The 13075-nt window shown below is 67.7% G+C and overlaps 3 protein-coding genes across 3 annotated transcripts; 1 reads left to right on the forward strand and 2 right to left on the reverse strand.

Annotated features, from left to right (window-relative positions):
• Positions 1-1567: 1567 nt before the first annotated feature.
• Positions 1568-3387, reverse strand: S100A14 (S100 calcium binding protein A14; the record flags this gene model as incomplete). The annotated part of the gene is made up of 3 exons (XM_082011619.1): positions 1568-1786; positions 1892-2038; positions 3355-3387. 3 exons carry the CDS (start codon positions 3385-3387, stop codon positions 1667-1669), a joined length of 300 nt encoding a protein of 99 aa, XP_081867745.1. The 3' UTR covers positions 1568-1666.
• A 1166-nt stretch (positions 3388-4553) lies between these two features.
• Positions 4554-5040, reverse strand: S100A13 (S100 calcium binding protein A13; the record flags this gene model as incomplete). The annotated part of the gene is made up of 2 exons (XM_082011728.1): positions 4554-4691; positions 4888-5040. 2 exons carry the CDS (start codon positions 5038-5040, stop codon positions 4554-4556), a joined length of 291 nt encoding a protein of 96 aa, XP_081867854.1.
• Positions 5041-10113: 5073 nt separating this feature from the next.
• On the forward strand, positions 10114-10516 carry S100A1 (S100 calcium binding protein A1; the record flags this gene model as incomplete). Its single annotated transcript, XM_082011460.1, has 2 exons — positions 10114-10254; positions 10373-10516. The coding sequence occupies 2 exons, from the start codon at positions 10114-10116 to the stop codon at positions 10514-10516; spliced, it is 285 nt and encodes a 94-aa protein (XP_081867586.1).
• Positions 10517-13075: the final 2559 nt, after the last annotated feature.

A 13075-nucleotide genomic window follows, 5' to 3' on the forward strand; every position in this document is an offset into this window, starting at 1 on the left:
GCAGAAATCCCACGCTCTCCTGGCACGGGTGGGATCTTGCCGCTGGCCTCGCAGCTCTTTCCGAGCCCGGGATTTTGGAGTCTCCTCCAGAGCTCCCTCCAGCCCAGCCCTCGGGGTTCCTGGTCCGGAGACGTGGCCCTGGCTCTACTTGTGGGGCGCCTGCAATGGGGACCGCCAGGTACAAGGCACCCCAGGAACCGGGCACGTGCACAGCCCCGTGCACCCCAGAGCCATGCACCCCCAGAGCCGTGCACCCCCGCAATGCCCACGCACACCCACGGCGCTCACACACACTCACAGCAGCGGGCACACCCGCAGCATCCCTCGCACACCCGCAGCGTCCCTCACGTGCCCGCAGCATCCCTCGTGTGCCCGCAGCGTCCCTCGCGCACCCGCAGCATCCCTCGTGTGCCCGCAGCATCCCTCGTGTGCCCGCAGCATCCCTCGTGTGCCCGCAGCATCCCTCGTGTGCCCGCAGCGTCCCTCGCACGACCGCAGCATCCCTCGCATGCCCGCAGCATCCCTCGTGTGCCCGCAGCATCCCTCGCACACCCCGCAGCGTCCTTCGTGTGCCCGCAGCATCCTCGCACACCCGCAGCATCCCTCGTGCCCACAGCGTCCCTCGTGTGCCCACAGCGTCCCTCGCCCACCCGCAGCGTCCCTCGCCCACCCGCAGCGTCCCTTGTGTGCCCGCATCATCCCTCGCCCACCCGGCAGCATCCCTCGCGCCCTTGTGCTCTGCTCGTGCGACGCTCAGGGCTGCGGCCGCTGCAGCCCCGTCCCCTCCTGCCCCCCTTTTCCCCCGCCACAAAGGACAAATGAGGTCGCCCCATCCCGGCTGGGTTTTTTCCTGTGTTTTCCTTTATTAATTTATACAAAAATGGTTGCAAGTGACGCAAGCTGATACCAACCCGCTACCGCCCCAGCCCCGAGCCCAGCCCGCCAGCCGGGGCCGGCACCCCTGGAGAGGGGCAGGTGGGGGAGCACCATGCGGGCGGCACGCCCCGGCACAGCACCCCAAAACGCGGGCGACCGCAGGGCACCGTGGTCCCCCCACCGGGGGAAGGGCGGGGAACACGCCCAGGCCGCGCACGGCGACGCCGGTGCTGGCCCGGAGCCCGGGGTGCCCCTGAAGGTGCTCGAAGCACGAGGCAGAACTGTGGCAAAGGGGCTCCCGTGGGGTGGCAGGGCACGGGGCCGGGGGCACGGGGCCGGGGGCACGAGCCCGCACAGCCGAGGGCTTTTGGGGGGAAAGGAGCCGCGTCCCTCTGGCTGCGCTGCTGCGGGGCTGGGGGACCTGCAACCGGAGGTTTTCGGGGTCGGAGGTGGGACAACCCCAGGGGTAAAGGCTCTGGAGCGAAGGACGGGGAAAGGCGGCTCCAGAGCCGGGGCCAGGAACCCCCTTGCCACCTCCCTCCCGCCACGGCACGGGCCAGAGCTGGGGATGGGAAGGGAGGTTTCCTGACGGGGAGGAGAGACGAGAGAGGGCAGGGATGGAGCCGGGGAGGGGGGATCCCTCCGCCCCGGCCGGGGACGCGGGAGGAGACGAGCCCCGGCAGGAGCGACGCTGCGTTTTCCCAGGCGCGTCCCACCGGCACCAGCAGCCTCTCACGCTTCTCGGTGCAGAGCCTGAGGCCTCGGGCGCCTTCCCGTCCCCTGCCACCCTCTACTTCCTCCGGCAGCCCTTGGCCGCGTCCCCCATCATGTCCCAGTACTCTCCGAACTCCAGCTTGGCCTCGTTAGGGTCTCCCATGCATTCGATCTTCTCGTCCAGCGGTCCCACGCACTGCAGCGGGGGCAGAAAAGCGTCGGGGTGACGGGGCTGCGGGGTGCCGCGGGCAGCCCGTGCCCACCCCGGCTCCCCCTGCCCGCCCCCAGGCTCTGCCCTCACCTTGCCCAGGTGGGGCAGCTTCTGCACCACCAGCTCCTGCATCTCGTTGGGCGTCAGGTACTCCTTCTGCCCCTTCACCGCGTAGCAGTGGAACTGGTTGATGACGGTCTCGATGGCCCGCTCCACGTCGGTGAGCTCCTGGCAGTCCTGCGCGGGGGGAGAGAGGGTGAGCGCCGGCCGGACCCCCCCCCGGGCGGACGGGGAGTCCCCCAGAGGGACAGGACAAGCCCCCACGTCGATGGGACACCCCCTGAGCAGATGTGCCAGTGCTCTCTGCAGATGCTCAGCCCCTCCACAGCGATGTGATAAACCTCCTCATCAACACGATAGCCCTCCGTGCAGCTGGGAGACCCCTCCGCAGACCTAAAACCTCACTGCACAGAGCGGGGACCCCCACGCAGATGTGAAACCCCGCCGCACAGATGTGACCGCTCCGCACAGGCATGAGACCCTGCCCTATAGATGTTGCATCCCTCCATACGGGCTCCGCACAGCTGCAATACCCCCTACAGCTGCCATACCCCCCTCCTCCTCGATGTGACACCCCTCCCCGCAGGCATGTCACCCGCCATCTCTGCTCGCCCGGACTTCTCCCTGCCCCGGGCCAGCAAGGCTCAGCCACCACGGCGTCTCCGGGCGCTACACCCATGGCGCGCGGGGGCCGCCGCGGCCGTCCGGACTGGTTCTTCCTCTCCTTTGCACAAGCGGCGGATGGCGGCATGAGTCAGTGCCCGGGACGACGCGGGCGCCTGCCGGCAAGGGCTTGGCGGCGGCAGGAGCCCCTCTTCCTCCCCGTCGGGGCTGCGGACCCCTTCCCCAGTGGGGTGGGGGGCAGAGCCCGGCCTGACCCACGCGCCTGGCTCCCCGGCCACTTGTGCTAATTAGCCGAAGCTGTGTTTGAAGGGAAACGATGGTGATTCACTCGGCATCTGCGGTTTCCCCTTGAAACACTCTTAAACCACATCTGGCGATGCCCATTAGGAAGAACCCAGGGATCTTCAGAGCCTCAGCCCGGCGCCCCGGCTCGGCCGGCCAGGGCCAAATCCTCCGCAGGTGCAAAGGGGCGCAGGGTGGGCACCTCCCGTTTGAAAGCCGAGGAAAACAGGAGACTTTCTGCCGTTGGGCATCCTTGGAGAGGTTGCAAGGAGCGAGGGCAGCTCCCGAAGGTGAGTCCGCAGGAGCTGGAGAAAGCTGCCTGGTTCCCCGAGCTTTCAAGCGGCTCCAAGTCTGCGGCACCAGGTCACCCTGCCCAGCGCCGGGGCAGCGTCGCCGAACCCCGAAACAGCCCCCCCGGCTCCTCCGCTGGAGTCTGGCTCCGGGATGGGGCTGGCCCAGCCGCGCTGCTCTGAGTCACCCCGTGCCCAAGGCCGTGCTCCAAGGGATGGGGCCGTGCAGGGTCACCCCCGCGCCCCGCGCCCCGCCGGGTGTCCCGGCCCTCCCGGTGCCCGGTGTCGTTCATGGACCTTGCGCTTCTTGCGGCAGTTGCACTGGCCCATGCTGCTCCTCGCGGGTCTGTAGGTCCTCGGTGGCAGCAGTGGTGGGGCTGTCCTCTCCGACGGGGTCTTGGGGAGCTGGTGGGAGAAGAAAGCCAGGCTCAGCTCTCGGCTTGGGGGGAGTTTCCCCTCCTTGGGCGCCGGGACTGAGCACGGGGCGAGGAAGGAGCCCGAGGACGCGGTGAGCTGCCGGGACATGTCCCGGCAGCAGGAGCATCCCTGCCCCAGTGGCAAGTCATGGCAGAGCCGAGCGTGGGAGCAGGGGGGATGCGGAGGAGTGGCAGGACCCCTGGGCGCGGACCCCCATCCCGTGGTGGCGGATAGGCCACTTACCTGCTCCACGGGCTCTCCTGGGTCTGCGCGGGCTGCGGCGTGCCGGCGTTTTATACCGCGGGGAGGTGTGAGTGGGAGCTCCCTGCGCGCCGCCAGCTGCGGTGTGGTGCAAGGCATCTCATTTCGGAGCCTGGCCCGGGGCCAGCGTGGGGCCGGGAAACGCCTCCTTCCCGGCCACACTGATGGCTCCCCATCCAGCCCGGCGCAGCACAGCCCCGCAGCGCCGCGTGGGAACGGCCACCCGGGCACCGGGCCCCGGCCGGCTCGGGGACGGGTCACCCCCCGGCAGGGATTTCGCTATTTCCCAGCAGCACTGGGATTTGCGAGCTGAACGCCAGGAACGGGAGCTCGGTTTAGGGGTGCTGAGCCGGGGGCCTGCTGTGCCAGCGGACGCGTTCCCCCGCGTGTCACCCAAGACCCCAGAGAGGATGGGCATTGACGCCTTGGAGACGGCGGCTACCGTGGCCACCACGGCATCGCTGCCGGAGATGCTCCTGAGCCCCGCGCCGGTCCCAGCCACATCTCTGCCACCCACCGGGGTCACACTAAGCAACCCCACAGCCCGGCAGGACGGAGTCTGGGGGGCGCAGGGTGGCACCCCGCAAGCCAGAGCGATTTGGGAATGGCCCCATCCATCACAGGTTCCCCGTGGCGGCCACCCCAACGCAGAGTGAGCCCCGACTCGTGGTGCCGGGCTGGTCCCTGGGCACGGCGTGGCCACGGGCAGATGCAGGCAGGGGAGGAGACGGGCTGCCCAAATCGGGAGCCCCCCGCTAAGAACAGCAGCGACGCTCGGGCTCAGGGAAACCTCTTTTATTAGCTCCCCACCAGCCCCATCACTTCTTCTTCCCCGCTTTCTCGCTCCGCATGGCCTTCGCCAGCTCCCCGATCAGCCGCCAGTACTCGCCGAATTTCAGCTCCTCGTCATTGTTCACATCCAGCTCACTCATCTTCTCCTCCAGGGAGGGGACGTCCTGCGGGGGGGACACGGGAGGCTCGGCCGCATCCCAGTCCCTAGCGAGTGGGATGGGGCTGGGGGGAGCAGGGGCTGCTGCTCGCTCTTGCTTGCAAATCCCAGGGTACCGGAAGCAGCCCCCCAGCTCTTGGGGGACCCGCGGGGATCCAGCTAGCCCCCCCAGCCCCCCCCCCACATGCTGCCCCTCACCTCACCTTCATCAGGTTGGGCAGCTGGAGCTGGACCAGCTCCTTGAACTCGCCGGCCGTCAGCGTTCCCTTCTTGCCTTCCTTCCCCGCGTAGGTGAAGAAGACGCTGACGATCTTCTCGATGGCCGCCTCCAGCTCGGTCAGCTCGCCAGTGGCCATGGTGCCGGGGCACGGCAGTGGCCCGGGGCTGCAGAGAGAGGAGCCGTGGGTCGGAGGAGCACCCCAGCGAGGCGATGCCCAGGGTGCGTTGGGAGAAGGGGACCCTCTCCGCTTCCCCAGCCCGGGGTGCAGTGAGTCTGCGAGGTCTCAGCTCAGCTCTGGGGGTCGCCCCTCTGCTCCCGAGGGGAGCTGGCGCGGGGAGGGGGAGCGGAGCCGCTCGCTGACGCCGCTGCCGTTGGGCGCAGCACGGCACCGACACCAGAGGCGGCAGGGACAGGGTGACGTCAGGAAAGGCACAGGGGGGCAGCGGGGGTGCCCAGCGTTGCTCCCGTCCTGCGAGCGCCGGAGGCACGGTGGCCGGGGTGGGGCCGGCGCCGCAGGCTGCAGTTCCCTACTTACCCCCTCGCCTGCGGGCAGGGAGCTGCGGGCAGGGAGCTGCGGGCAGGGGGCTGCGGGCAGGGGGCTGCGGGCAGCTCACGGCCCCCCGGGAGGTTTGCTACCCCGCGGCGCGGCAGGGGAGAGCGCGGCGCTTTGCCCCCTGCGCCACGGCGTTGGATTTCCTGTGGCGGACGGTCGGACGGACGCACAGACACCGCCCGGGCGCGGAGACGTGCTCCGCTCCCCCTCCCCGCGCGGGCAGCGGAGCAAGCTCAGCGCTCGGCCCCGCTGGCGCGAGCCTGCCCCGGCCGCCGCGGCACCGCCACGGGATGCGCCGGTGGGGAGCAGGATGGGACCACGGGGCAGAGGAGAGGGACGCGGCAGGACGGAGCACGTTTGCGTCACCCAGACCTTTCTGGGGGTGCAGGGCAGGTCTCACCCCCAACGCAGCCCTTGCAGGGACGGGGTCGCGCCGGGGACGGGGACGCGGTCCCCGGCGCCGCACTCACGTCCTGCCGTGCGGCGATGCGGCCGTTCGGCCCGGCCCGCGATCCAGCGGCGCTGCGGGCCCAGGGCCGGGCTCGACCCGCACCGAGTGAGAGTTGTGACTCAGCCGCCCGCTGACATCATCCCTATTAATAGTGGGCTTTGTAAAAATTAATTAATCCAAATTAATTAGGGGGTTGGAACGGCCCGAGCGCTCCCCTTTAATCATGGTGTATTTATAACATGGCAACCCTGGCAGGTTTCCTCCTGGGAGACCGAGCAGCTCCGTGCCTCGGCACCACCGTTCCCACGGGGCCCCCGAGCTGCATCCCGCACCCCAGCACCGCGCCTCGGCCCCAAACCATCCGCGTGGCGCCCACGGCACGGCCCCGGGGAGAGGCGTGGGGACACCGGGGGCGGCGGCGCGGGATGGGGGTGACGCTGGGGACCGTCTCTGCTCAGAGCGTGGCAGGGGCACGCCTGGTTGCCGGTCACCCCATCCCTGCACCCCGCAGGGGCTATGTCCTGGTGCACTCGCGGCAGCGCGACACCGAGCGTGACAGGGAGCGAGGCCGAGGTGAGCAGCCCCTCCGGGACAGCACATGGGAGTGGGATCCCCGGGAGCCCAGCACAGCCTGGAAACCCCCCACCAGCAGCGTTTGGGGACCCAGAACAGGGAGGTCCCCGGCGCAACGCCGCCGTCACCGGCCTGGTTTCTGCTGAGCCCTGACGCACTCACTCCACCTCTCCACGGGGATGGGGAGGCTCCGGCCGGCACCAGGCAGCCCGGTCCCCACCCCGCACCCGTCACACCAGCTCACAGGGGAGGAATTGGCTTCCTGCAGCCCCGTCCGGCCCGGCCCCCTCCCCGGGGTGACGGGGGGGACAGGGACGGGACTTCCGCCGAGCCCCACGTCAGGGTACCGAGATGGTCTCTTGGGAAACCACTGGGGTGAGTCAGGCTCGGCGGGGACGGGGACAGGTTTGGGGTGAATCACCGGCCCCGAGAGCCAGGCGGGCCCGTGACTCGCCGCCCCTGGAATTCGGGGTGCCGGGACGGGGCGAGGAGGCAGCAGGCGCTGCAGCGGCCCTGCGACAGGATGCGCCCAAATCACAGGTGGCAGGAGACACGGCACCTCCCGGTTGAGCCCAGGATCCCTGCTCCGGGCTGTCCCAGCGGACAGGGAGCAGTGACCTGGCCTCGGGGACCCCGGTGCTACCGGGAGGGGGCAGAACATCGCAGAACTCTGTGTGCCGGGGCGAGAGCCCGGGGTCCGGGGTGCAGGTGCATCCCAGGGGTTTGGCACCTGCCCCCGTGTCCTGGCCCCGATCCTGGCCCCAGCCTGTCTTGGTTGTGGTCCCCAACCAGGGATGGTGACTGTGGCCACCACGAGTGCCAGCCTGGCAGTGGTCCGTGTCAGGGCTCGCTGGAGGGGAGCCTCATTATTTGAGGCTGCAAAACTGGGTGCCCAGTGCCATCGTGACGCCCCCGGCCCCGGCACGGCAGGCGCCCGGCAGCTCCCCGTGCTCCAAACCCCAGGGATGGAAAAGCCTCTTCCATGCTCCAGCGATGGGACGGAGAGACAAGATCAGCCCAGCCCCGGCACCAGCAACTGGAGCAACTGGTTTAGCTGGGTCAAAGTGGAGCATGGGGAGTCGCAGCGGCAGAAACCTGTTCCAAGATGTGTGTAAACCTCCTGGCATGTCCCTCGCTGCTCCCGGTTTGGTAAGAGCTTGTCCTGGGGATCTGCCAGTGTGGACACGCCGGGCGTGCTCTCCCCGCGGCCGGCACCGCAGCGGCAGGGAGCGGGGCCACGGCGCCCGGAGCCGACCCCTCCGGCGCCCACGCGATGGCCCCGCGGCGTCGGGCTTTACCCTTGGGCACCCGGCTCCAGCCAGTCCCACCACCCGGGAAACGCCCGGCCGAATCCTGATCTCTGGGGAGGTTTGGGGTTTAGTAAGAGCAAACCAGAGCCCCTGCGAGCGCAGCCGGAGCCCTTGGGGAGCTCAGCACATCCAGGCAGTCGGACACAGCGGCCGTGCCGGTGCCTGGGGCATGGCAGCCCCCGCTCTGTGCCCACTGCGGGGATCGGGGTTGGGTTATTTTAAGCTCAGGACCGGGTGGCGATGCCTGTTCCCGTCACGGGCAGCTGCTGCCCAACCGGGCAGGCGACACGGCCCCGGGCCAGGCTTTCCCGGAAGGGGCGGCCGGATCCTGCCCGCTGCCAAGCTGCACTTGGGACCGGGCACAGGGGCTCCGCTGCCGCCAGCCCCCACGCAGACACCGCCGAGTGAGTGCCACCGGGGTCCTTCCCCGTTCCCCCCCTGTCCCTGGACCCCAGATCCTGGAGCTCACCAGAGCTCTCCAGAGCCCCAGAGCCCCCTCCCTGCCCCACACCAAAAATGAGAGCTGTGTCCTGCTGGGAAGCAGCTCCTGAGCCTCCACGGAGGACCTCCACTTCCATCTGGGACACCCACCTCCACCTGGGACCCCCAGCTCCAGCCAGGAACCCTCATTGCAGCCACCTCAGCTGCCCCAGATGCAGGACAGGAGCTGGACCCCCAAGACCCTGCACATGACCCCAAACCCTCCAGCACAGGGCAGTGGTGGTGGGGTGGCCACACAGGGTCGGGGGGGCAGGATGGTTTGGGGGTCCCCAGGCAGGGGGGTGCCATGCGGCTGCAGCGTTTCCCAGGACGGGAAGTGCGGGAAATGGAAACGGAAGGAGCAGGATATAATTAACCCCATATTAAGACTGGAATCCCGGATAAAGAGCCCGGCACCACCCGGCTCTTGCGAAAAGCCAGGATGCCATGCCGCAGCTCCTGGCAGCTCCCCTGCCCCCTCAGCAGTGGGGTCCCAAAAAAGTGGGATGATGGTCCCCGCCTGAGTTTGGGGGCTCGGCACCGCTGCTGTTCCCCCGGGGATGCCAGTGCCGGCGAGGCCGTGGTGGGTTCGGCCCCACGCCGCCCCGGCCGCGTGGATGCAGGGCTGTAACGAGAGCCGCAGCGCGGCCGGGATTATCGGCATCGGCAATGCCAGCTCAGGAATCTGGTTTCTTGGCCGAGCCGTTGCTGGAGCAACCTCCAGGCTGGGATTGTGGGTCTTTTTTAATTTGACAAGAGGCCTTTCTGTGTGCGCGGAGCGGGCGGCCCCGGGGGGCCAGGCTTGAGTCACCCGATAGCCCCCACCAGCTCCCCCCGGCCCCGGCTGGCTCCCGTGGCCAGGCCGAGGACACCGGATACCCACACCTTATCAGCCTGGGGGAGGAGGGCTGAGGACGGATCCGGCATGGCACCGCGGCGCTGACAGATGGGGGATGCCGGCGGGCGCCGAACGGGTGATGCCGCGGGGTCAGACCCCGGGCGCCAGGTGCCACGGGGGCCGCGGCTGCGAGCCCAGCCAGGGCTGGCAGGCAGAGCCGGATGGGGGGTGGCCCCGGCGAGGGACCCCACTGCCCACCCCACACGTCCCCATGCCCCCTAGCATCCCGCTGCCCCACAGGGCCACAGTGGGGCCAGCGTCAGCCATGCGGGTGGCAAGAAGGGACACCTGAGGTTTAGCATTGGGAGGGACATTGAGCCCCCCAAAGTGACTCTCAGCATCGCTGCCCACCCCTCCCCTGCCCACCACCACCCCACAGGCACCCGTGGGGCTGGAAATACTCCTCTGTGCCATCCCGGGGCCGGTGTGGGGTGAGCGGGGCCGCGGGGCACCGGGGGTTCGGGCTCCCCGCGTCCCAGCCCCCGCGAAGGCGGCGCGGGGCGGCCTGGCGGTGCCAGCCGGGCTGTCCAGCCGCGGTATCAGATCCTCCCGGAGGGAGGGGGCTTGGAGCTTATTTAATGTCCCCGGCCGGCCCAGTCTGGCACACTTGGAGCAGCGGGCCGGCGGTGCGGCAGGGAGCTCAGGTGAGCACGGGGCATGGCTGGGGCACGGCTGCCCTGTGAGGGGGCAGGCGGCCGGAGCCCCCTCCCACAGGAGCACCCCACCTAGCCCTGGGGAGCAAAGGGGTGCCCCGAGACCCCCATGGACCCGCTGCCGGCTCTCTGTCCCGCGCCAAGCATTTGGAGTGGAGGCCACGGCATGCGACACTCCCCAGCAGGGGACGGGGGCAGGGGGTGGCTGCGATTTGGGGGCTGCACCTCGGGGCGAGGGGGGCTGATGGCTTCCCCCCGTAACACAGCGGGTGCCTCCCCGCAGCCGGAGCCATGGCGTCGCAGCTGGAAGTGGCCATGGAGACACTCATCAATGTCTTCCACCACTACTCCGGCAAAGAGGGGGACAAGTACAAGCTGAGCAAGAAGGAGCTGAAGGAGCTGCTGCAGAGCGAGCTGGGCTGCTTCCTGGAGGTAAGGACCGGCCATGCAGGGGCGCGGGGGCTGGGGGGGTCCTCCTTTCCTTCCATGTCCTGGGACAGCAGCTGGGCTGCCGAGCCCCGAGGCTCACCCTGTCACACCCCCCCCACAGACCCAGAAGGACACGAGTGCTGTGGAGAAGATCATGCAGGACCTGGATGAGAACGGCGACGGGGAGGTGGACTTCCAGGAGTACGTGGTCCTGGTGGCTGCCCTCACCGTGGCCTGCAACACCTTCTTCTGGGAGAACGCCTGACCCAGGCTGGTCCCCACCCCGCAGCAGCTGTCCATGGCATCCCCAAAACGCAGAGCCCGCCTGCTGCCTCCCCAGCTCAGCCTCCACACCCCAGCAGACCCAGGGGATCCCAGTGGGATCCAGCTCCACAATAAAGGCACCGACCCAGCCAGAGGCGTGTTGTCAGCTGCTTCGTTACCAGGGTCGGGGTTTCTGACCTGTCCCCCTGCTAGTGCCCCCGGGGATACCAGGGAGCCTTCCCTCTCCTGAGCCACGGGGTCATGGGGAAAAGCCACCCTGGGTCACTCCAAGTGCCTGGAGACATCCCCGTCTCCACCCTGCCCTGGCTCCTCCATTGCACCCTGCGCCCCACCCTGCCCCGGAGCCTGGCATCAACCCCCAGCCACCCCAGGGCACAGCAGAGCAGGGGCGGGCAATTCCAGCCTGCCCGGGGGCCTTGGGGTGCCGGACACCGGGGTGCAACAGATAGAGACACATGAGGGTCTGGGGGGCCGCCGCAGGCCGGGACTCGTTCCCCATCCCGCCAGAGGCACGGGCACCGCGCCCCGTGGGGCTGGAGGAACCGGTTCTTATCTCCTCGCCCAGCCGGGCCTCCAGCCAGCGGCCCCCACGCTGAGGCCCGGCCCGGCCCCACGCAGGGCCACCAGCGCCATCGTCTGCCGGGGCTGGGGCCGGCCCCGGTGCTCCCCACGCACCCTGCACGGCTCTGGGCCCTCACCCCGCCTCCCCGGTCGGACCCCACACGGGGGGTCCCCGGTAGAAAGTGGGGAGACATGGAGGACAGCCAGGCCACAGGCCCGGCCCGGCCGCGGGGGGATCGGAGATCCCCCTGAGGCCTTCTCGGGTCTTCGACGCCTCCGCCCAGGCCAGGTCCCCGCCGGGTGGCCCTTACGGGATCGGGTCCTGCCGTGGGGCTCAGGAACGCGGCGGAGGGAACCGGGGACCGGCCCCGCTGGAGCCCGGCCAGGCCGCAGCGGCTCCGCCTACGTGATGGAGCCCGCCCACGGCCCGGCCCGGGCCCGCCCACGCCGCCGCGGGGCACCAATGGCCGAGGGGTGGGCCACTGCGTCAGGGCTGCCCCGCCCAATAGAGGGGGTGTGGTGACGTGCGAGGCTCTGCGCCTGCGTCCTGCGCGTCGCCACCGCCATTTTGACCGGCTCGGCGCGGGCGGTGGGAGGAGGGAGGGTGTCTGTGGTTGCCGCCGCCATTTTGTTGCGGACGTTTGAGTGCGGCGGGAGCGGGCGGAGGGCGCCGGAGCCAGCCCCATACCCCGCGCTACCCGCTAGCCAGCCCCACCGGAGACCTGGCGACCGTCTGCTTCGGTGAGAGCGGTTAGCCCTGGCCGGAGGGCTGCGAGGAGACCTCTGAGGCGGGGGGGAGGCTCCGGAAGGGAGGCCGCGGGGTCCCTTCAGGAGGCCGGGGAAGCTGGTCTTTGCTCTTTGAGGGGTGGTGTTTGCCCCTGCCCAGGCTTTGTGCACGCAGGGCCGGGCCTTCTCCCCCCGCGTCTCGTAGAGCGTGTCGGGGCTGGATCGACGGCCCAGGCTAGGCCTCGCCTTCCTCCCGGGCCTCGGCCGGCGGTGCCGGGGCTGCCCACCGCGCTGCGTGGTGGGTTTATGGGAGCGGGGCTTCCTCTGCGAGCTGCGCTGCGGCTGCTGGTGAGGAAAACCGCTTTTTAAAAAACATCTTTAATTTAGAAAAAATGGGGTGCGGCTGCTTGTTGGCCTACTTTCTAGCTGATGGACTGTAAAGCATTGTAAAGAAAGCATTTTGTTCAAGGTATTTTGAGGGTGAGTACTTTTCGGCAGCCGTAATCTAAATTGTGAAAAAAGAAAATCTATCTGCATAGTTAGTGGATTTGAACTTAGCACATTTCAGTAGTATTTATCACTGCCAAAGCACGCGGGCTTGAGCTGTGCTCCAAATATCAGTAACAGCTGAATTTAAATGCCTTTGCTGCTTTCATGAGGCATGTGGTAGGTTCTCTTGTTGGAGAACTTCATTAGGGGTGCGGATGAGCTGCCTACCAGAGTATTAGATATTAAAAAAACAAAGTGACTGCCCCCTTAGAGTTTATCTCTGTCCAGGTGGTGGCAATCATAATGGGAGGACAGAACCTTAATATTTTTTAAGTATGTGGGACTTCCATAGAGTCATCTTGGGCTTTTATTGCCAAGTATATGGTATGTGTCTGTTTAAAACAAATTGGGGGTTCCATCTTGCTGATACTGGAAGCTTAGGAACTGTGGCAGTATTGCTAGATGCGATACTAAACAAGACATTTGGGTGCCATCTTGACTGCTGGTGGACTGTATTTTTGCAGCGTTACTCCTGCCAGTGGTAAAATTTTCACTTCCTAAGATGATGACTTTTCAGTAATGATGAGTTAGCATAACTTGCTGATTAATTAAACCTGCTGTATCGTGGCAGTGGCTTGGCAGATTTATTAAAAATGCATTAATAGAATACCTGTTACCTGCCCCTTTTTTGATTCTACCAAAGGAGCAGGATTGCAGGGGTTTTTTTAATGCTTAGTCAAGTAAGGGCAAGATCTCTGTGCTG

Source organism: Phaethon aethereus, assembly GCF_964289735.1.
Source record: "Phaethon aethereus genome assembly, chromosome: 28".
Taxonomy (NCBI): domain Eukaryota; kingdom Metazoa; phylum Chordata; class Aves; order Phaethontiformes; family Phaethontidae; genus Phaethon; species Phaethon aethereus.